At 43.4% G+C, this 22950-nt stretch overlaps 1 protein-coding gene across 2 annotated transcripts in view; it reads left to right on the top strand.

Annotated features, from left to right (window-relative positions):
* Cah1 (carbonic anhydrase 1) overlaps nucleotides 1-22950 on the top strand; it is a 93315-nt gene that overhangs the window by 2021 nt on the left and 68344 nt on the right. For both annotated transcript variants that reach the window (XM_076906650.1, XM_076906649.1), the window contains exons 2-7: nucleotides 7599-7799; nucleotides 10770-10891; nucleotides 13669-13764; nucleotides 16861-16975; nucleotides 18428-18606; nucleotides 19704-19775. In XM_076906650.1, coding sequence (XP_076762765.1) covers nucleotides 7599-7799; nucleotides 10770-10891; nucleotides 13669-13764; nucleotides 16861-16975; nucleotides 18428-18606; nucleotides 19704-19772 — 782 coding nt within the window. In that variant the 3' untranslated portion in view covers nucleotides 19773-19775. The remainder of the gene's footprint in view (nucleotides 1-7598; nucleotides 7800-10769; nucleotides 10892-13668; nucleotides 13765-16860; nucleotides 16976-18427; nucleotides 18607-19703; nucleotides 19776-22950) is intronic.

Raw genomic sequence — 22950 nt, 5'->3', positions numbered from 1 at the left:
GCACGGGACATCAGCCGGTGTGCTCTGTAGGTAAACGAAAATCAATAATTTTCCTCGTTGTGCTTCAGGCCGATGCACCTGTTCCCCTGGCTAAACGGCACAGACGTCTCTCGTGTGTGTTGCTTCGGTTAGCTAGAAACTCTCGAAAGCCTCCCCCAGCACACATCGATACGAGCTGGGATAACCTCGAACGTGTAGAGACCGCGTTAAAACGTCGTACAGCTCGGTAGCCGTAGACACGTAAATATAATGCGAGAATAGAGAGCACGTTGCACGCTGGTAACGAGGCAGGAACACGCACAGCGTTGTGTACGAGGGTCCCTGCGTTCGTTGTGGTCGAATATATCGCGCGTTTCACTCGCGAGAGGGTCACGAGCGGGGATCGTGCGGCTGGTTGTTGCAAACAGGGAAAATTGGAGAACGCAGAATGCAACCAATGTTACCACTGACGATAATTACATCTTGAAAGATGACACTGCACGCTCGAACATCAAATGAATCAGTCCTGTCGCGCGAGAACATTTGTTAGCACGCGTCGTTGGGCGATGCGGTATGAATAATTAAATATCTAGTTACCGATTATAGAAAGATGGGAACGTAAGACGATCCTGCGTGGTCCGGGTCGACGGAACGATCGCAAATAGATCGTCTGAAAAATTGGGTTTGGCTCGTTTTAAATATTTACGATGAAAAATCTCACACCGTCTGCGATCCGTCGGCGTTCCCCGGTCTAATTTTAATATTTCGCGCGAATCCTGACAGGAATTAATGCGCGCTCTGTTCTTGCCAACGTCTGCCAAAGAAAACAAGCGTGGACAACAAATCGCGTTTCCAAAAATAATACGCTTTTTCCTTTTATCAACGACCTCTTATTCACCTCGAATCCTCTTTCCCAGTTTCGCGTTGGTCCCGATAATTTTTCTCCAGGGAACGGGGAGCGCACCGCGATTGGATCGATGGTATGCAAATAAATCAGGTAGTTAACGCTCGGCCACTTAACGCGTGTTTAAATACCGATCTCGAAGTTACTACCGCGATATCGACGTGTAAATGCATACCAGCATACTTTCAGGAGGAAATACCTGTATGCGCGTTCGTCGTCGTGGTGAACGCTACACTGAAACGTACACACGAGAAAACGTGTATGTGTCTGTGTGTGTGTGTGTTAGGGGTCGCAGACCCAGTTTCGTTTCGCTTTACCCGGTTACCGTGCATGCCTCTCCGAAATGCCCTTAATCTGGGGCCAATTTGTCAGCGCTATCTTTGAACCGGCTGGAGTGCAATCGCGAAGTCTGGCGGATACCGTTGATTTGCATAAATTCCTTGCCGGCGTGCAGATCGCCGATTAAGTCGTTTGGCTTGCAGAGCGTGTGTACCGGCTTGATTCGGCCGAGAAATGGCAATCGGTACGGAATATTTACTACCCTGTCGCGGGACATTCGATCACAGCCGGAAGTGCGCCATTGCGGGAGCCGTTTAAAAGGCCGATGGCGCCCGCCGTTCGCGCCATTCCGCGAGAATTAATAAACTGGCGATCGTACCCCCTCGATTATATCTGGCGTTATTACTTATAATATCGGAAACGTTTATCATCGCACGCTTTCACACGGCGGACACGTGTTGCGTTGTGTGCAAGGTGAGAAAGTGACCCTCGATACGATCGCCTCTTACAGCCGCTGGCTACCTGGATCCCTTCGTTTCGAAATCTGCAAGGTTTCTCTTCTTCTTTCTGTTCATTACTTCGTTCTCCTCCTCGTCGAACTTATCGCAAAATTTGGGTCGAACAGAAACTTCGTTCGTGGCAGAGGAATCGAGGTCGACGTTCCCGACGCAATTACTCGCCAGTTTTTTATTTATTCCGTGTCATCGTCTACTCCAGGTCAAGCCAATGATCGTCGCAAACCGTTGATTAGTGCCGCGGGGTTTAACGAGGGCTGTGGAAAATTTTCGCCGACCGTGTAGTTTTCGCAATTTAATTGCAATCGCAATTGAATTTCTGCCATCTGGAGATATCGAGGCGCTCGTTTGGAGAAAATGGGATAAACGAGTACTTAGGTTACCAATTATAGTATTATGTCGTCGCGATGTGCATGATGACTAATGTATTAAGTATCTAGAAGAATGGAAATTTTTAATAACAAGAACTCATGTTTCTATCAAATGCAACTTCTTTGATAAGGCTCACAGTCAGCCAGAAACGAATCGTTAAATGATTGTCGGCTATTATCGACGGTAGAAGGTTCACGCATCGTAGACTCTGGTTGGTCCGTTTTACGTGGATGCATAACATATAATCGTATAAAAAAATTAATTTTCCGAGCAGAATCCGAACGTATTTACTGTCACTACTTTAACTACAAATTACGATTACGTAGAACGATCATCGATCTTTTTTATCAGAGAACTCTTCGACATTGATCCCGAGAAACACAATTAAGACCACGCATTTAAATTGCTTGTTTGATTTAATTAAGTCCTATTTAAAGTCCGCGCGCAAAGTTGGCTCGCTGTCAAATATGGTACACAATAGCGCGGCGCAGGAAGGCTGGACGCGTCATTTTTCTCATCCGGTTTTACGTAAAAGGCGTGGCGTCGTTACTCACGCATATTCGTTAACACATTCCGTCTAACTTCCAGATTGTGCAGACGCATGATCGAAGCTGCAGAAAATGCTACAAACGGGAATGATCAGAATCTGTGGTCCATTGAAATTGTTTGCGCGATCAATTTCGATCGATTAAAAATGAAATTCAATGAATAACTATGAAATTATTATAGAAAAAGCGTATGATTTTATCATACACACATGGATAGTGTGATAGAAATAAAAATATCGATGATAGCAAAGAAAATTAACTCTCATCATTGGAATGTAATATCATTAAAACTCACTGTCGGTTCTTCAGGTCAAGGACTCTCTTTGACTCTTGGCTGCATGGGATCTTTAAAGTTCTGGCTCCAATCAAATATTCTTCTCGCGTGTCTAGAATGGCGATCCAGAAGAGTGTTTCGTTTGAATTTATAAATCATTTCTAATTAATTTACGATGCGATTCAAGTATGCAAGTACATGGTCTCACAATGAAATCATTGTGCTCTAAGGACTGGACTCGTTCGCGACGGAATTTCCGTTATTTCCATTATTTTCAATCGCAAGGCAATGAAAAGGGAACGCGACGGTCAGAGCGCGAGGTCTGCAGAGAAATTCCTCGCGGAACCGCGATCGCTGATGAGGACGCGGCGTTTACGCTCGCCTCGTGGCTTTGGCAAGGTTGAACGAACCTTCAAACAGACCTCGACGACCTCGAGACGGTATTTTTTTACTGAAAGCGCGGCGACGCCTCTGTGATCGCGATCAATAGGGTCCTCAACGAGCATGGGAGAAACGTTGGGTCGAATTATGCATTCAGATGCGTCAAAGAACCGTCAAACAACTCCGCCATGATGAATTCTCTCTTCGTCACTTCGAAATCGAATAATGCTTGCCTATTTAAAACCATTTTGTCGACGATTTGATACGAGCACCATTTTTCTATCCTCGAAAAAATTATACGAACGATTTTGGTTCACTGGAAGATAATTGGTTATTGCAGCCATTTTATCGAAGATTCCATTTTGGTCCCACTTTTCGTATTATCGAAGAAATGGACGCAGAAAATTCTGATTGGAGAACATTGTCTACGCCCATTCTCGATTAAACTTTCACTTTGAAGCACCACTCTGGTATCAATGAAGAGGATGCGATATCTCAGAGTAGTCGATCAGTTTGTAAGACATTTATACGTTCCACTATAGTAGTATGAGAATACGGATGGGTAAACACAACACTGGTTCGCAGTTATTGAACCAGTATTCGTAACAACTGGTTGTATCGCACTCTATCTACTTAAACTGGATCATGTGCATTACATAATGATATTAAAATGATATCTCCTACTGCGGTTATCGGATTGCGTTCTATCACTTCGCTCACGCAAGTTCAAGCGTAAGCATTAACTTATGACAATCTTCGCCCCATTATAAGTTCTCTCCGCAGTGTCGAATCAACTTTGACATACACCAAGTTCCTTCTTTAATTACCCCTTATTATACGAATACAAGCAACGTTTAATCTCTTAATATATCTACGTTAATCAAAGCGTGAGACCAAATCAACAAAATTTGCGCTTCCTCCACGAAACTTCCTGACTAACGTAATCCTTGGACATTAACTTAGTCGTAATCGGTACTGTAACGAAGTAATCTAACTTCAGTAATCGTACTGTCACGCGACAAGCTTGATGACGGATGTATTCTATTCTTTTATCATTGCATATTTTTGTCTTTAATTTGAAGAATATTGAAAGGAATCGTCAGACACGTCCGATCGCGTCATAAGGGGCGATTCACGAATTAATGGCGCGCGACAGTGTACTGAATGAGGGTTGTACTCGCGGTTATGTCGTTCTCGCATTATGTCACACCATCACGTGCTGCTTCGCAGCTGGTGAACCGCGCGGGAATCGAACGCGCGATAAAGAAACCGTCTGCACGGAACCAACCGTGTTTTTCTTGCTGGTCCCAAAGACAAACACGAGATCGTGACACAATTTCTCTGTCTCATCTTCTCTGTTACATCGACACAGAAAAGGTATAGGTGAAACGTGTTTGCGTAGTTTCTGAGCTAATGAACTCCGTCGTGCGACGTCATTTATTATTTAACGATAACGATGGAATTAATAACTGGAAGTACGCAGCGACGAAACGAATTTTGTAACGAGCGTTGGTCTGTGCAATAGATCGTGATACGGTGACGAAACGTACGTTCTGCCAACTGCGATTGTTTGCGCGCGTTTCGCGCCCGGTATATCTCGTTAGGGGTGTTCTAAAAACTGAACCACCAGTCTGGTGCCAATTAAATTCTATGAATAGATGGTATGGAGAAAATATGTCACGCATAAACACGTTTTAAAAATAGTAGCGCGCATAAGAGGACAGGGAGACTCACCCTGTTATCCGACAGAGAGGGTTGCACGGCAATTTCGGCGCTGTCTGCTCGTTTCGATCACGAATCGACTTCTTTCTCTCGATCTTGTTATTGCGAATCGCGAGATAAAAATAACGATCGATGTATCGCACAATCTCGACGCGAAAGGACCCACCTTGACCTATGCATCTTCGAGAATGATAATCGTTTAAACACAAAATTTCGATAGAATTTGATAGCGTGAACTTAGAAAAATATCGACATTGTACGTTTCTTCAAATAGTCGTTTTTTGATACCATCAAGTTTACTGAAATTTATCAACTTTTTTTTAGTTTGAAGGTAATTTGACTAGCAAAGCATCATCTACCATCTTCATCCAGCTTTCCTCGTCTAGCTATTCGTAGACCAGACTTTTCGAAAAGATTTTTTGCTATTCGTATCTAATTCCGTTTCTAAAAATAGCTAGAATTACTGGTATATCGATAAGTGAATCAATCCATGACCAGTAACCGCGATTACGAGAGATTTGACGTGCGTGAAACGAAAAAATCGCGACAGAAATAGTTAGATTCGACGAATTATCGTTTCGAGTACAGGTACTCGTAGATCGAGAATCGCTGGTGATATTATCGCGAACAATATCAAGCTGAAATCGTGCGATAAAATGCAGCTTTACGTGACGCGGTTGTCCGTGATAACCGGTCCCTTAAATCAGCCGGTGATTTACCTCGATTATCAAGAATAACGAACGCTACATTGACGCGTTCGCCATTACGTAATTGGTACTTACGTCCCGCGAGGCGTTATCATTAATTGCATGTCGATCGGTAAACTCTGTTTACGTTCTGAATAAAAATAACTCGGTTCATTGATAACGAATTATCGTTGTTTAAGTAGAGATCGAAAGCATCTGTTCTTAAAAGAACACTTTCGATCACGAGTAAGGCGTGCACGGTATTAGAACGATCGTACGATTCGACAGAATCGAGAGTGAATTGAATCATATGAAATCGCAGTTTAAGCGAATAGGTAGCTTATACGCTGTTCACTTGGCTCGCCCCGCAATTTTCTCGAATCGACCATATTATCTTAACAAGCACCTCGATCCAGTTGTATTCCACCGTACACGCTTCACCTTCTGTTCAATTCTGTTGAATTAACCGCGTTGTTTAACCAAGTTAGACCGTGCACGACCACGATTCGAGGGTCGACTTCGAATCGAACGATAACGCGCGCAGCTCGCGCCTCCGTCTCGATCCTCGCGTTGTTTAATCGAACCGCGCGATTTTGGCATAGCCGTTGGAGCGTTATTCGTAGAAACGATAAACGCAGGTAATTGCTGCACGCGTTTCCGCGCGAACATCCAACTTTCGAAACGTTATTAGCGTCTCGATCGTTATCCGCGTGCGGATTGCAAAATCGTGTTTCCGTGGCCGCGATTAAACTTTTATTATCGTCGAGCATCTCGTAGATCGCGTTACACGCTGCCTCTCCGTCATTGTTCGAAACGTGCGAAACGATTTTCCCGCGTGCACACGCGTGTCTCGTTTGATAACCCGTTTATCTTTGGATCGTTCGTGCTTTTCGTTCCGCTGACCGCAAGTTACACTATTTCTGCGACGATGCGATCAGTTTCAACCTTCGTCGTTAACAATTTTCCTTCGCGTCGAACGTAACGAACGATTCTCTGGCAAATTACACGGTTGATTGTTTATAACGATTGATAATTCCAACATTGTCGCGGCTAATTCCGTGCCAACTAGTTTCAATAACGTGGACAAACAGTCATTCTCGTAACGCGATCTATGCGTACCGAGTATTTATAGTACCTATATATTTATAAAGTTAGAACGGACTGGTTATCACTTTGGAAATGCTTGTAAAAAGCCGACGAAAGAGATTACAAGGACGCGATAAATGGCCTCCTTCGTCACGTACTTTATCTCCTCCCTCAGCGTGAACTTTGAGCTTTAATTAATTTGGGCAACGACCTTGATCATCTTCGAGAATTCGTTCAGTTCTTTCTTACACTGCTTTTTCTCCATTATCAATATATATATATATATTCTTGTTGAGAGAAACGTAGCGTTAAGGAAATTTAATCGCGCGAATGTTGTCTTTTTACTTTGCCTGGGCGTATCAATTAAATCGCGATAGCAAGCAACCTCGCGTAAGTACGTCAAGTTTCGATTCACACTTTCAGTCTTAAGAAGTGTATTTTAGATATGTTTCCACGCGTGATGCGAAATTAATCCTGTCGTCTAATATTTAGAGGTAAAATAGCGAGGACAGTGCAAATAGCATTTGAATTTAAGGCTTAGTTGATACTTTATCTAATCACGCTGTTTGTACACATTAATCAAAGCTTAACACGCCGCAGTTACATACGTACAATAACCAACGAGTTCAATTTATGGGATTCACGGATGATTTAGCTTTTTTATGTTTCATTTAAGGGATGAAACTTGCAAAGTGTCGAAGCAGGATATCGAATATCGATCGATCGATGGTCATTTCTTCAAACGATCACAGCGCGCCGTTTCGATTTCATTTCAAATCGATAGTAGAAAATAGATTTCGTACAGTTAAATGAATTAGACGAGTAAAATGGTCCCTTTTCTTTTGTTACCAGGGCCTAGCACGTGGGTGTCGAAGTTCCCAATGGCGGCAGGATCGAGGCAGAGCCCTGTAAATATCGAAACTGATAAAGTCGAGTCCGATCACGAAGCACTGAGCACTAAACTCCTGCGTTGGAAGTATCCGGCCACCGCTTCCCGGAAGCTCGTTAATCCGGGCTACTGCTGGCGGATGGACACCGACGGCGAGGGCACGTGTGAGTACATTTTCATTTTCCACTTCCTCTTCGAATCAACCACTTCGTGAAATGAATCTTAACCAACTCCATAAAAAGGTAATAATAACAAGTAAAAGAAACTTCTGCTCGATGCGAAAAAAAGTAGAATTTATATATCTATCGAGCGCAGAAATCGAAAGCCAGCAAATTTTTACGATATAAATCGCATTGCAAAGTTTCTCTACTTTTTTTTTTTCTTGTAAAACGACGATCCAAAAGTCGATCGAAATCTGTGAGACAGATGAACGAAATTGGAAAGCGTCGCGTCGATCGTTCGTCGCGATCGATCTCGAACGAGTTGAACGAACCCACCTCGCGATATCGTTTCCCAACGTAATCACGAATATTATTTATCATTCTGAAGGGAACGAGAAGTTTCGGGGTTAAGAAACGCGGCGTGTCGTGGCGTGCCGTTCGTTCGTGCATTTAAATGCGAGCCCGACGACTCGTTCGTCAGCTGAAAAGCCTCCCCCTCTGGTTACACGCCGTGGGAACGATTTCGATCCGCAGCATTGAATTGCAGATCGGCCCGCGAAATGCAAATACGTCCGTCGATTGGGGAGATTCGGCGGGAAAACGTTTCGAGACGGTTGGTTCGCGATTTTAGTTGAAATCTTCGCTTTTCTAAACGATTCAACCCTTCTTCATCCCCCGTGTTTATTCGACGCAATTTTTTCTAACAAATTAACGCTTCCATTGATTAAAAAGCTCAGCAGCGACAGAGTTTTAATTCTTCCAAGAATTAAAAACGTGAATTTAGTAAAAAGAAATTAGATTCTGTTTCGTTAAACTCTGCTCGAATTCCATCAAGCAACCATTCTTTATTGGCAGATAAATCGATTAAAGTGGAACCTGAATCATAGTTTCCTCGATCGCGAAGAACTCGCGCGAATTGATCTCGTCGTGGCGAGCACGTTGCGCTGTTTTGATCGCGATGGCCCAAATATTAGCCGACGAAGAGCGGCGGACTTAATCCGAGGCGGTTCGAAGTAGATCTCGGCATTAACCGCGGCTGGAAGCTCTAATTGGTTGCATGCGCGGGCCACGAAACGCGGACTCTAATCGTCCATTTCCGACACTGTGAGAGCTGGCTCGCCTAACAGGAACCCGTCAGGGGAACGCGAACACCGTTCTCGTCATCAACGAGGCGAACCTCGCGGCTGTAAAACTTTATCTTCCCGTTAATTCTGCCGATTAACAATCTTATCTGCGGTATCGGGAACAGGGTCAGATTGCGATAAAAAAAAGGACGCTTTTCCAATGGCAACTGAGTCGAACGGATTATTGTATCTATTGCTGCCATTACCTATTCAATGTCAATTTACCTATTCGCTGCAATACTCGAACCGCTAACAATTTCAATCATCCCATCTCTTTCGCAGAATCGTCAATTATTAGAAGATTCCACTGTTGCGAGTCAAGTGTAGAAAAAATAACTAACATTTCCATTTTGCCCTTTGAGATTGCTATAAAAATTGGTTATCAACAACCTTTCGATGCCTCGAAAGCACATCCATTGACTCACGCCGCTAACCTTTCATGGACTCAATTGGAGTAGTTAATGTCTAAGTACACAAGTTAATCTAGAACAGGTCGAAGTTCTGTAAATGCGTTCGAAGAGCAAATTATTTAACGATCGTCCGTGCTGGTGCGCGATTATGCAACAGGAGTGTCAGCTAGTCAAGGAAAACTGGCCTCTCGATCGTGCCTGACGAACAGTCGAACTGTGCGCGATCGTCAAACTCGAATCGGGATACGTACACAGGTGTTTAAGCAAGTGAAAAGAGTCGTCGAACGGCTATAAAAGAGATCGTGGCCCAGGTCGCGTTTCCCTCGAACGTTTCGACAGCGACGTTTCGTGCTGGAGAGGGCTTTTACCTTCCCGAGGTGTTCTCGAAACGAGGACGGCCGTGCCGTGACGCATTATGCGTGCTCATACGCGACAGGAGCGAAACGCTCGCACGACACAGGGACGGAGCTGAATTTCCGTGAATCGATGTTTAATTCAGGACTCGATACTTGTACCCAGATGGCCCGTTTCCGTCGCGAACGATGATAAATGGTGCTGAACGACCGATAGGAACACCTGTCGCTCTTGCGCGTTCGCGAATACCTCGCACACCCACGCCAATCCATTATTATTTCATTGCAATTCGCCTTCTTCGCATTCAGCTTCCTCGTTCGAGTCGACGTTTCATAAGCGATTCTCAAAGAGGAGAAATCTTCTCAACGAGACTCTTCTGGTGGTTCTAACGAACCAGAGAAAGTCGGTGAAGTTAATCTGATCGAGAGGAATTAAGAAAACGGCTGGAAGACACGTTAGCCAATGTACCAAGGTGCATCAAGGCAGTATCAATTATTCGAGTGAACACTGGATGTAAGAGACTCATAATACTTTGGCTCGTGTAGCTCGTGTAGGTGATCTCTGTGATCCGCTTTGCACACTCGCTGATTCGACTGTTCGCTGACTCCGACCTATTCGCCATAAATCCTGTTTAACCTTTGCGTTATGACCACGCGAGGGGTTTCTCTGTCCACGTTGATCTCTTCGCGAGCTGTCTATAATTCCGCGGACAAACCTATGCGATTCTACTCATCGATCGTATCCTGCAATTGAGACGGGCTGAAATAATTCTCGAGCAGGGTTGTCGTACGGAACGGAAAGTTTCGTCGCATCTGGGCTGTCGATGAACTAAAATTAGGGCCTTTTATCCCATTGACGTCAATGTCAGCGTATTTCTGGCGTGGACCAGCGATATTTTACGATCGAAACAGATTCTGGAGCTTGTTGACATCGCTCGCGACGATAAATATCGAATTCGATGAGAGCAATGTTATATTTTTAACCCCCTCAGTCATTTTATGCTTCCGCTCTTTCTTTTCGCGAGAGCAAATTCGTTTGTTGTTGTATTATTTTATAAACGATGGTCTATTGTTTGTTTCTCGCAGTTTTGAGCGGTGGTCCATTGATGGACGACGTGTACAAACTGGAGCAATACCACTGTCACTGGGGCTGCAGCGATTCTAGAGGGTCGGAGCACACGGTGAACGGACAAGCCTTCGCTGGAGAGGTCAGTACACCCTTGAATCAATCAAAAATTAATTAAACGCAATGATCAGTCTGAATTGAACCCCTTGCGCCTTTAAAATGCGTGAAAACTGTCGAAGATGGGGTGGCATTTCAATGACAGCAACCCTAAAGGACCATCCGAGTTTTTCTCCCATGATCAAAGTTAAAAAAACTTGTGAAACAATTGTCTACTTATGAAATGCTTGTTCCACTCTGAATTGAACCCATTGCGCCTTTAAAATGCGTGAAAACTATCAAAGATGGGGTGGAGTTTCAAAAACAGCAACCCCAAAGGACCATTCGAGTTTAAATCCTGCGAAACAACCACGCATACAAGCATACTCGAATTTTTTCTCCATTCATAAGATGATTAAGAGTTATTTGCATATTCTATCCGGCAAACTTTCGCTTTTGTTTACATCGCGGTCCACGGAGCGATATAAATAGGCGCAGGAATAAATTCGTTCCGCTGCTGACGATTTTATATACGCGGAGCGTTCACGATTCGCGGCGGCGAAGGGTAAAGAGACAGTCTATGAATAAATTCGAGAGGACGCGTACGGGATCTGCGATGAACCGGTTCTTCAAACATCCCTGAGAACTATTCTCACGCGGACGTTTCTTCTCAAAGAATTCGTTACCGCATATTTTCCGCTTTTTGACATTCCAACACCGCATGATGACCCAGTTGGTCAGTCTCGTCGAACGTTACACCTGAGAAATTTCTTTTTTCACTATTCGTACGTGGAAAGTTTATTACGATACGCATTCTTCTATGTGTATATTTCAAAATGCAAGATAGTTATTGCAAGAAATGATATAAATTCTGTTTTAGGTTTAGTTGAATGAAATTTGAGTAGCTATTTTAAGGGTGCAAAGAGGGGGTAGTCTGCGAAGGAGTTTTAAGAGAACTCATCTTGGATCGCCTGTCGATCGAACTGTCTAAACATTCCCGTGAGCGTCGACTTCAGCGTGGATCGTTAATAATTCACTGTCGCGGAGCATGATTCGCGTCACAATTACTCGTACGAACTTCTTACGGTTACCACGGCCTTGTTCGAACGCGTGCACTCCGCTGTCCGTGGCTGGAAGAGAGATTCCAGTGAAAACCAGTTTCCCATTAATAGAGCCTCGAAAAAACGCTATACTTCGTCAATTTCCCGCAACAGGTGCTTGCATTTTCACCGTTTACCCAAAACACTCCAATATCTCTCGAGATATTCGAAATACTAACATAATCTTCCCCTGAAAGATAAAACTTGTAGTCAATTACGATTGAATATATCAATTTTGAAATTCAGCACCAATGATCTGTAAATAGAATCGAGTATTCTAATAGTAGTTAGACGAAATTAAATTTTAAAAGACAAATATAGTTACATAGGAAGCCACAACGAGCCAAGCAGACTCGAAATGTTACGCACGCTTCGCAAAACAATTCTAAGAAACAAAAAGAAGGAGGGAAGAGAAATTTATTCGCTCGATACTGTTCCACGGATTGTTTCATCCACGCGCGCGATATTTTTCTCGTGTGTTAAAGAAAAACGTTACGAGAGCAGCGTCGTGTCGCATCGAGGGGAAAACATTCGAGCGTCGTTGCTCGCGCGTCCCGCGCGGCATCCTGTTACAATAGCGTCGAAGAATTATGGTAATTGGTCACGCTGTTCGTATGGAAATTCTAATCGAATTACGTAAGGGATTGCGCGGACGAGCCGCGAGCCCGAAAGTTTGCGAGGGCAAGCGTCCTCGTTCGGTGCGAGGAACCCAGGGCGACGATCGCGCGACTAGAAAAGAGTCCTCTCGCGCGATTAATTGCCGCGAGAGGAACAGAAGAGGCACGAAAAGGTCGCAATCGCATTCTTCGGACGATCGTGGCGCGGTTGACGTTTGCTCGCGGTGCACGTTCTCCTCTCGATCTGCGATGCACTTGGAGTGCGTCGAAAAGAATGCACTTCCGTCCGAGAATATCAAGTGGCAATCAGTTTACGCGGTACGAAGAACGAGCTGAAAGAAATGAAACGAACGTAGTTGATAATGAATAGAACATTTTTCGTTCGTCAAATTAGAGGCAGAAATTACGAGAAAAAGAGGCTCGCAATAGAAAAAGCAAATCATAAAGGATCATGAGTTTAGAGCGTGCAATCAGCGTGGCGCTAGCAGCATTCGCGATTGAGCAACCTGTAGAGTAATTTAAAACAGGGTTTGGCAATTTTCCGTCAATATTTACCGATCAATGCGTCATGCTGGTCACACGATCTGATTGGCCAAATATTTTGCAACACCTTATCACGCTATGCGTTCGTTCATCGTATTGTCTCTACGGTATTATCTGTTAGCTAATTTCGCTCGATCGTCTCGAGATGATGCTGGATTCGATGATTCACGTTACGCGAGCGAGCTTTCTTCAGAATCGCACGACGAACTTTAAATGATCCTCGGTTTCTGGTCATAAATATTCATGAGTTTGAACACGTGCGATTCTTTACAAGCATGATGCGAACGTCACGAGGAAAATGCGCGATTTAATAGAGGACTCGGAAAAATTCTCCTTGGAAAAGTTACTTTGTTACGCGAGAATCCTCCAGGCAGTTCGATCGTCCAATGATTTTGCAATAGTTTCGCAATCTCTGATCTATTGCTACCACGAGTGCAAAACCGTGTGACTACACTCTCTGATGTTTCGCGATACGAATAAACGATCAATCGTAAATGGCACCCTTTAATTTATTTGGCTGATCACGAGATTGACTTCACTGAACGATCGTTTTCCTGTTGCAGCTGCACTTGGTCCATTGGAACACGAGCAAATACAACACCTTCGCGGAAGCTGCGAAAGCGCCGGATGGCCTCGCGGTTCTAGGCGTATTCCTCAAGGTCAGTAATCATTCCGTGCCATTTTCCACCGATCAGACTGTCCTCGCTTATCACGTTTTTGCCCACGTCTGACTATCAGTCGCGGTTTTCCTCTCGTATCGAGCGAAACGGAAGCGTCGAGAATGCGTGTTGCACCCTGTCGATCGACTCTTAATTAATGGTAACGGAACGTTTCAGGGGCCAGGACGCGATCAACGCATTACGATAAGAGTAAATTAGGCGCTTGCCTCTAACGCCAGAGTCGGCTACGACTGTAATTAACGGTGAAACCACCGTCGATTAAAGTATAGCAATTTTAAAGAGCACTGCGAGCGTAAGGCTAGCAATTTTTCCTGCATATTTTCTATGAAAAATCGTGAAAAGCTTGAAACCAGTGAACTGCTGTGTATTCATAAAATCTCTTGGTATTCAGAAACGTCAAACGATCGCAGTTTTCACTAACGGATATTAAATACTTTATCCACTCACAGTTTCTGCAATTCTATTTTTCATCTTAGAAATCTCACGTTACAGAAGATTATACGATTGTGCTATCTCTTCTCACGCGATTTCCACGGCTTTCGCGCGCTCAACTACCTACTCGAAGTCTCTACTCAACTTTTACTACTATGTAACATAATTACCACAGACGAACCGCCTCTTACCTTTCGTTTTCATTCCTCCTGGCGAATTCTGAAAAAATTCCAACCCGTAGCGAAACAGCAGAACAATCGCACGGCGTTTCGCAGTTACCTCGCGTGTCGTACATATTTTGCGTACTGTTTTATAACATTTTTACTTCTCTTAACTATATGCACGTTGGAAGCAGTATCCTTGAAGACCCAAGGCCTTCCGCCACGACTATGCTCATCGCACAAAATAGATCTCGAGTGTCGCGACAGCTGTTTCAAAATTTCCGCGGCATTTCAGCTTGCTCGACAATGCAGCGACTCGTAGGATCGTAATTCGTTTCGAATTCGCTTGTTTATATCCTTTTTACGGGTGCATCATACCGATACGGCTTATTTGTAGGCGTCTAAGCTTTTATATAAGCCAATAACCACACGTAGACGGAATCCGTAACAGTGACGCCGTGTGCGTTTCATCATTGCTTCGATTTAATCGCGTTATTATATAAGCGTTTAATCATCCGTCTTTATACAGTGGCTCAAAGGTGTAATGAAATTTTCTTCGCGTATAGACGACACCATTGATGCGAGAATTTCGAAACAGAGAATAGAAGAGTTTAATCGATCGCCAAAAACGAAGGAACATCGCTCGAACGATTTTTAACTCTTCGTTTTTTATTATTGTAATTTTCTATTTTTTTGAACACTTAATCTATGCATATTGGCAAGCGTAATTAGCAGCTGACTGACCTTGAAACGACACATTGAATGGCGGGAAATTCCAAATAACGAAAAAAAGCTTGCGAAGTGATAGTTCGAGTCAGCGAGCAGCGCGCGTAAAAGATTGAATAGACGGTGGGTAATTTGAAATCGTCGACTTCCGCTCCCTGCAATTTGTAAGTCACGGAGTTTCTTCCGTGCTAAAGCATTAGCAAGAGATCCAGATGACCGTTCGAAATCATTTTCCCATAAAACTAGCGTGCAACGTCGATTGTGCAACCGTTGTTATCATATTTACGGAACGACATAACTCGACATAGTTCGAGGTGTATTTCACGTAGCATTATGCAATCGAATCTATTCATTCGTTCGTCGTTTACTCGATATTCTTCTCGAATTTACGAGAGTCTATCGAATTATTCGCGATTACCACTGTTGTGCAAAACTCGTTCGAAAATTTTCATCGCATCACGCTTGAGAATTACGAAAAATATCCTGTGTTACGATTGTCCTTCATATTTCGAATTCTAGAGTTCACGTTTCGCTAGAGAATTAATTAAAGTTTGCATATCTAGCGCAATATGTCTATTAATATTTTTATAAACGGAGCGATAAATTTTATTCTCAAAAATTCACTGCACCGTGAATGGTTTTATTGCCAGATCGAGAAAATGTACACAGTGGAAGGTTTAATCGCGATTGGAGCCCTCGTGCCAGCCTATTACGCCCAGAAGGAAACGTCATTAATTCCACCTGCTGGCTGCATATTAACGCGCTGGACAGATCGCACTTTACGCACGCATTGCCTTCGAGCGATCAACATTCGACGATCGTTAGATAAAACTCGGTTATTAATATCCGCTGCGATCGATCGATTACGCGATTTTTATTACTCGTTACGAAGTGATGATCGCGCGCGAGTCCTCCAACGTCATCTTCGAAAGTCATTACATTCGCGCTCGAGAGACAGGAAGGCGACGATCGTTCAGTATCGGTTCTCGATAAACGAGTCTAATCGGTTTTTGCGAACTCTGTCTCCTTCTCGTATTTTCCCAACCATTCGTTCCGTAATTAATTATAATGAACGCCTTTTTTCCAAATGCAGAATAGCGGAAAGCAATTTTGTTAAAAACCAGCAAGGTTTCATCAGTTCCAGGAACGTGTATACATTGCACGGTTATTAAATGCTTTTGATGTCTCCAGGAAATCGTCAAGCGTTTTTTGTTCATTTCACACGCGATCAGATTTCGATTAGTCGATGAATGAAAAAGTGCGTCACGTCTGCGATGCTGACTGAAACAAATCGTATTGAAACGTGTCTGTTACCATTTCTAAAAACGTCTGTTGTCTGTTACTATTTTTACTTTTACTATTATAAACATATAAATACCTTGTTTCCTTCGTACAACAATTACCAAAGTTTCTCTCATCCATCTCTTGACGCTAGAAGATCGCAAGTAACAGTCTCCCTTTATATCATCACGATAGAAATTAATTCTAATTGAATGGAAAAGTGTTTTACGTGTGCGATGCTGACTGAAAAATAGGATATCGAAACGTGTCTGTTACCACTTTCAAAATATCTATTATCTGTTACCATTTTTACTTTTGCTATTCTAAATATAAAATGGCCTTCTTTCCTTCATAAAAAAATTGTCAACGTTTCTCTCATCCATCCTTTAACGACTCTAGAAGATTGCAAGTAACAATTTTCATTTATATGGCTACGATAGAAATTAATTGTAATCGCGTGGCACGATGATTGCAGGTGGGAAAGACGCACGAGGAAATGGAGAAGATCGCCCGTCTGCTGCCGTACGTGTCGCATAAGGGCGAAGTCGTAGAAATCACGGAACCGATCGATCCCAGCAAACTCCTCCCTGGTGAGTGGCCGTCATCAAAATGTCACTCCAGCCCTTGGTTTCGATCTCGCGTCCACGATCGCTTGGATTACCTGTTTTCCTCCCCATTATCCAATTACAGCCGGATATTTTCCCGTTTGCGACAGAAGACACGTCTGAAATTTTTATCCTCGTCGCTTGTAACCGCAGATCGTTAAATTCCACGGAACCAACGGTAACGTTTATGTCACGCGATTCTGCTCGCGCAAAGGGAATCGTAAACGAGGCCAGAGGGAATCTTTAGCTGGTGGATTCTTTTAAAATTCCCGCGAATTTGTTTGTCTGGCTTCGAAGAGTTTTTTAAAAATTCATCGCTCGTGGAATTGTCTGGAACTAAGTTTCAAGTCACGCGAATTACTGAGGGGAGGTTCTGCGTTTAATTCCGTGTTTTTCTTGAGACTTATCCTAAGTAATATCGTTTTGTATGGTAGTTAAGGATTATTAGCACTAGAAGTTCATAAATAACCTGAATTCGAGTTTCTAGAAGACTTGTGTGTTCGAACAGGGTCTATTTTAAGAGTTCTAGAGTTAATACCCCTTTCTACGAGGGCAGAGACAACGATCAGTGGTACTTTTAATATTTTAACGATCGTTCTGCTCGCATGCGAAGGATAACCAGGATAGACCTCTGGTCTGGTACGCAAGTTCCACAAGGAAACATCTTGCGGTCGCGTACGCGACTTTAATGAAGTTGTATAATCGTTTTCTTTCTTCGCGCTCGATAATTTACATATTAATAAATCAGCGGTTAGTTTGAAACGTCAGACGCGAGAGGAAGAAGAAGGAAAAGGGAACGCGTGTTAATCCATCATATGGGCGCGCTTTCATTTGCTGTGTTACCATTTATCGCGATGCACGTCAGTTTCCATCGGCGAGGAAACTTATCGGCAATTTTTGCTCCTTTTCATTTCCATATTGCCAATACAACGAGTTCACTTCCTTTCGCGATTGCAAATCGAATTCACAATTCTTGCATGCGAGACACCTGAGGGTAAAAGAGAGAAGTTTCTTTTAAAAAAGAAAAGTTAACTCCTTCATCTCTTTGCATGATAAGATAGACCATAACCAGAGTAGTAAAACATGTCCTCATAAATTTTTTGTGGGAGGTCGTTTTCGAGATGAAAGATGAATTTGAAAACGACACCCTCCTAAGACGTTCTCTTCAATATTTTTCTCACTTTTTCAACCTTTCAGAAGGTGGATTCTAAGCTCTGCAAAGACTTTGAACGTTTCCACGCTATCTGAAAAATTTCTGGATCCTCAGACTTTACTTGAGAGTTTAGAAAGTCTCTTAACACAGTAACATAATACTGAATATAAATTTACAAACGTGATAAGAGACAATTAAGCGTGTTCTGTACTGTACGAGAAGACAGTGAGTCAGGAAAGTAATTAATATTCTATTTTCTTTTTTGTTTTTTCCTGTTCATAAAGATGAGCATGGTTATTGGACGTATTTGGGTTCGTTGACGACGCCACCTTGCAACGAAAGCGTAACTTGGATCCTATTCAAGAAGTGCATCGAGGTGTCGCATCATCAATTGAACATCTTCCGCAACCTGCGGAAATTCTCTCGTGGCGAAGAATGTCCCTGCCATGAGAACCATGGAGCTGTAAGTATCTGTCTATTTGTACTGTTTTTTAACCTGTAATTCATTGCGAAGTCTCGTTAATCAATCCCTTGACACACGAATCGAATGAATTATAAACAGTACCATTTATTTTACCATTTCACATTTGTGATGTGGGATGATCGAAAAAAATGAAACGATCATTCGATAGCCTTCTAGAATGTAAAATGAATTGAATCAAGACGTCTTTGTGTATCAAGGGATAATATTAAAGCTTCCAAAACCTGACTCCATATATTCCAATATATTAATATCTCATTTTTTAATTCATCTACTTTGAAGTAAATGATGAAGAAAGGTCAACAAATCTGTATCGTTACTCGAAATCCGCCGTTCTTCATAGAAAAATTCATGAGGAATCCCTATCGCTAAAAAAAAGCGATTACAATCCGTTCGCGATCTACTCCTGTCGCTTCTCTCCCTTAGAAAAATTGATCGCAAATCCCTATCGCGTTGAAAAAAAGCGTTAACAATCCATCGTCCACAATCCACTCGCGATCTACTCGATACATCCATCCTGTCGCTTCTCACCCCTTAGAAAAATTTATTAAGAATCCCTATCGCGTTGGAAAAAAGCGTTAACAATCCACGATCCCCAATCCACTCGCGATCTACTCGTTGCATCCCCTTCTACCGCTTTCCACCCCTCAGAAAAATTGATCGCGAATCCCTATCGCTGAAAAAAAGCCTTAACAATTTACTGGCGATCTACTCGATACACCCCCTCCTATCTCTTTTCACCCCTCAGAAAAATCGATCACGAATCCCTATCGCTGAAAAAAAGCCTTAACAAACCACTCGCGATCTACTCGATACACCCCCTCCTATCTCTTCTCAGCCCTCAGAAAAATTGATCGCGAATCCTTATCACGATGAAGGAAGGCGTAACTGAACGCCCATATCAAACACCTTCGCTGCTACCACGATCAATCTTCCCACACAACCCTTTTCTGCGCCAATTTCACCATTCAACGACCCCGTCGCGTCTACATCCGCTCTTCCGCGCGACGAATCCGTCAATCGAACGGAATCACGGCCCCGTTTCTTAATACCATCCGCGATTTTACCACTTGTTTCAGGTGATCAACAACTTCCGTCCGCCAATGCCGCTGGGGAATCGCGTGCTTCGCGAGTGCGGCAGCTTCTGAGCCAGTTTCAAAGGCGACGCGAGCGGAAAAGCCAGAGAAGCGCGCGTCATCCGGTTCCATGGCTCGCGATGGTCCTCGCGCGGTCGCGTTCGAGGTTCAACCCTCGCTGAGGACCGCGTCTCTCGTCAGAGGACCGTTTACGTGTGCCTTGTCTGCTCGTACCATTCCTCGAGGATCTACAAAACCATAAAATGGGACGGCAGACAGTATGAACGTCGCGAGCATCGACCAGTCGACGAAGAGAACCGATGGATCTTGTAGACGAGGGTTTTTTTTTTAAATGGATAATAAATTGTAATCGATCCGAGGGGGATGATCGAAGCGATCGAGCAACGGTGCTGTCCGTCGTTTCAATGACCCACGAGATTCTTTTTAATCGATCGCTGTGTACAGTAGGATTTGTGAATTGTCCAAGTAACTTTAAGTATCGATCGTAAGAAGAGAGAGTTACGTTTGCGAGGAGGAAGTAAACGACGCAAAGGGTGAAGTCCTTTAAGTACTTCGACGGATATGTTCCATTTGAACTGACTGATGTGTATGCGTGCATTAAATGGCTGGCTCTGATCGTGGACGAGCGGAACGACGCGTGAGAAGTTCACGTTCGATACTACTCCAAGTGCAATTAAAATGAAACGTAGCCAGAACGAGCTAACCAGCTAGTTAGCTCGTTCTTCGTAGAGTCCGCAGAGATCGCGTATTCAATTGAAGGCATCTGCGACTGCTTCTCTCAAACGATGAAAAAAAAACGAAACACGTGCCTATGCGTATTAATGTGTGTGTGTATCTAACACACGTTTAGCCTAATACAGAATCCGTGTAAGCGATTTGTACGAGATTTGCCAGCAGATAGTTTTAAAATTGTTTTCTATGAATTTTTGAAGTCTGGTCCGTCCACTATTGCCGGATCCTCTGATTGGAGGGTCCAATAGCGACGAGCAGACGTCGCTGTTTTATCGAGTGTTGTATAAAAAAAAATTCATATGTTCCGTGTATAAACAATTAGATGTTACACAGCCACTCTCACTGTTAATATACGGTTGTATACCGCGGTTATGTGTGCGTTTACACGTGTGTACGAGTGTCACGTGCAGAGTAGACGTTTGCCGTTTGCGTAGTTTGCGAGGAAGTCTGCGAGGCTGTCGAGGCAACCATTGACCCTCGGTTTCAGTGTTCGATTGAACTAGCATCAGCCTCTGAGAGAAGTAGAACCGAGATTCCTCGAGGAAGCGAGGAAGAGACTTTCATGGTCTCATCTCCAGACGCGAACGCAATCGAAATTTCAAATTTATAATTGTTACGTTGCCTTTGGTAACTTGGAACTTTGTTATCATCCGACTGTTGAGACGCGCAGACCTTTATTTCTGTGTACGAAGGTTTTAGGAGAAGGCGGGGTATTGAGATGGACACGGTTTCAGAGACGAGCGATTGTTAACTGGCGTTAGTCGCGATCTGACTTGGTCAAGTGATTCTTTAAAGTGCACGCGAAGTGAGGGCTGCTGATTCGATACGATTCAGATTTTTCTTCGCGTTACTCGCAATCTTTCGTAGTCAAGTAATTTTTCGAAGCTCACGCAAAGCGAAAGTTGCTGATTTCGCACGACTTCGATTTTTCGCGATCACTCGCGCGAAATGTAACCATCGATCGCATTTTTCTCGAACACCGCGCGAATTAACGCTTAACCATCGATCACAGATCACAAAATTTCATTTCCCCTCGCTGGATCGTCTCGCGCGGTCGAAAAATACTTAAAGATCGTCCATTTTCGCGATCGATCTTAGAAACGAGCGCTTCTCGCCGCAGCGACGGTGTGGACAGTCTCATTTCTCGTCTCGCTTAATCAATATCAAGCCGACCGTACGGGAGGAGAAGCGAGCGAGCGACTAAGAAACGACCAAGGGTTAGAACGTTTCCATTTGGCCGTAAAAGAAGAGTTCAGACGGGCTATTTACACGTTACTTGACCCGGTTCTGATTGAAATACATTTGCGTGACCGCTGGTTCGAGACCATAAAGAGCCCTCCCTTCGTGCAACTGCATTTGCGGAGCGGCGCGAGAGTGTCAGCCTCTTCGATGTAGACTCGCTGCGACGCGTGCTGAAAAGATTTTTTTTCTTTTTTTCAACCTCCACTCCCTCCATCGCTGCGCCGTTTCATTCGTTCTCGTCTGAAACGTGTATTTTACTAGCAATGAACGTTCGCCCCTGTAGCGATAATAGGAAATGTCGTCAGGGTTCCAAGTTTCCCTGGTAAACGATCGTTTAATATCCGCGTCTGGTTCGACTTCTCGTGTTCATTAGCGAGCAAGCAAGAGAGAGAGAGAGAAAGGGGCGATCCGTACGTGTATGTATTTCGTAGCATCGACTGTGATAAAAGAATAATAGGAGAAAGTGGTGAATAAAGGGCCGCGATGGTTCTCGCGGCGATTATGCGTTTGAATAAGTCTGATTTATACCTTAAAACGATCCTAATTGTTATTACTCGCTATCTTCTCTCGCGAGAAAGTAACTCGTCTTTGAGATTTTTAATTTTACCGCGTACAGTATTTTTTTAAATCGTATCCTGATCGCGGTTCCATCTGCATGGAGGATGAAAAGTTATCATTCGTTATCCGTGACGATTACGCGTTTGATTAAGTCTGATTGATACCTTGAAACGATCGTAATTATTATTATTCGCTGTGTTGTCTCGCGAGAAAGCGATTAGTCTTTGCGATTTTTGTTTCGACCGCGCACAGTAGTTTTTTAAATCGTATTCTGATCGCGGTTCCATCTGCATGGAGGATAAAAAGTTATCATTAATTATCCGTGGCGCTAAAACCAGTGTTTTGATTTACATAATATTCCTTTAATGAATAATTATTAATTTATAATTCATTTTAACAAAGTTATCATTTTTATTAGTGGCCTGATCTATGTAAAAAGTGCTCAAACTGGTCGCGCATCATCGAATCGAAGCGAATATGCAAAGTGAACTACCGAAGTACCACTAGCGCCATCTCTTAGAGAAGTGCTGAAACTGGGTCGGTAATTAGTTTCAGTATTCTCCGCACAGATGTCGCTAGTAGTTTTAAGTAGTTCACTTCACTGTCGATAATGCTGAGCGACCAGTTTGAGCACTTTTTACAGAGATGGCGCCAGGGGTTCTTCAGTAGAGTAGTAGCATCTGTCTCACTCTTTCAT

The sequence above is a fragment of the Xylocopa sonorina genome, chromosome 13, assembly GCF_050948175.1.
Source record: "Xylocopa sonorina isolate GNS202 chromosome 13, iyXylSono1_principal, whole genome shotgun sequence".
Lineage (NCBI taxonomy): Eukaryota > Metazoa > Arthropoda > Insecta > Hymenoptera > Apidae > Xylocopa > Xylocopa sonorina.
Note: the sequence above shows the minus strand (reverse complement) of the source record. Positions and strands in the feature narration are given on the sequence as shown.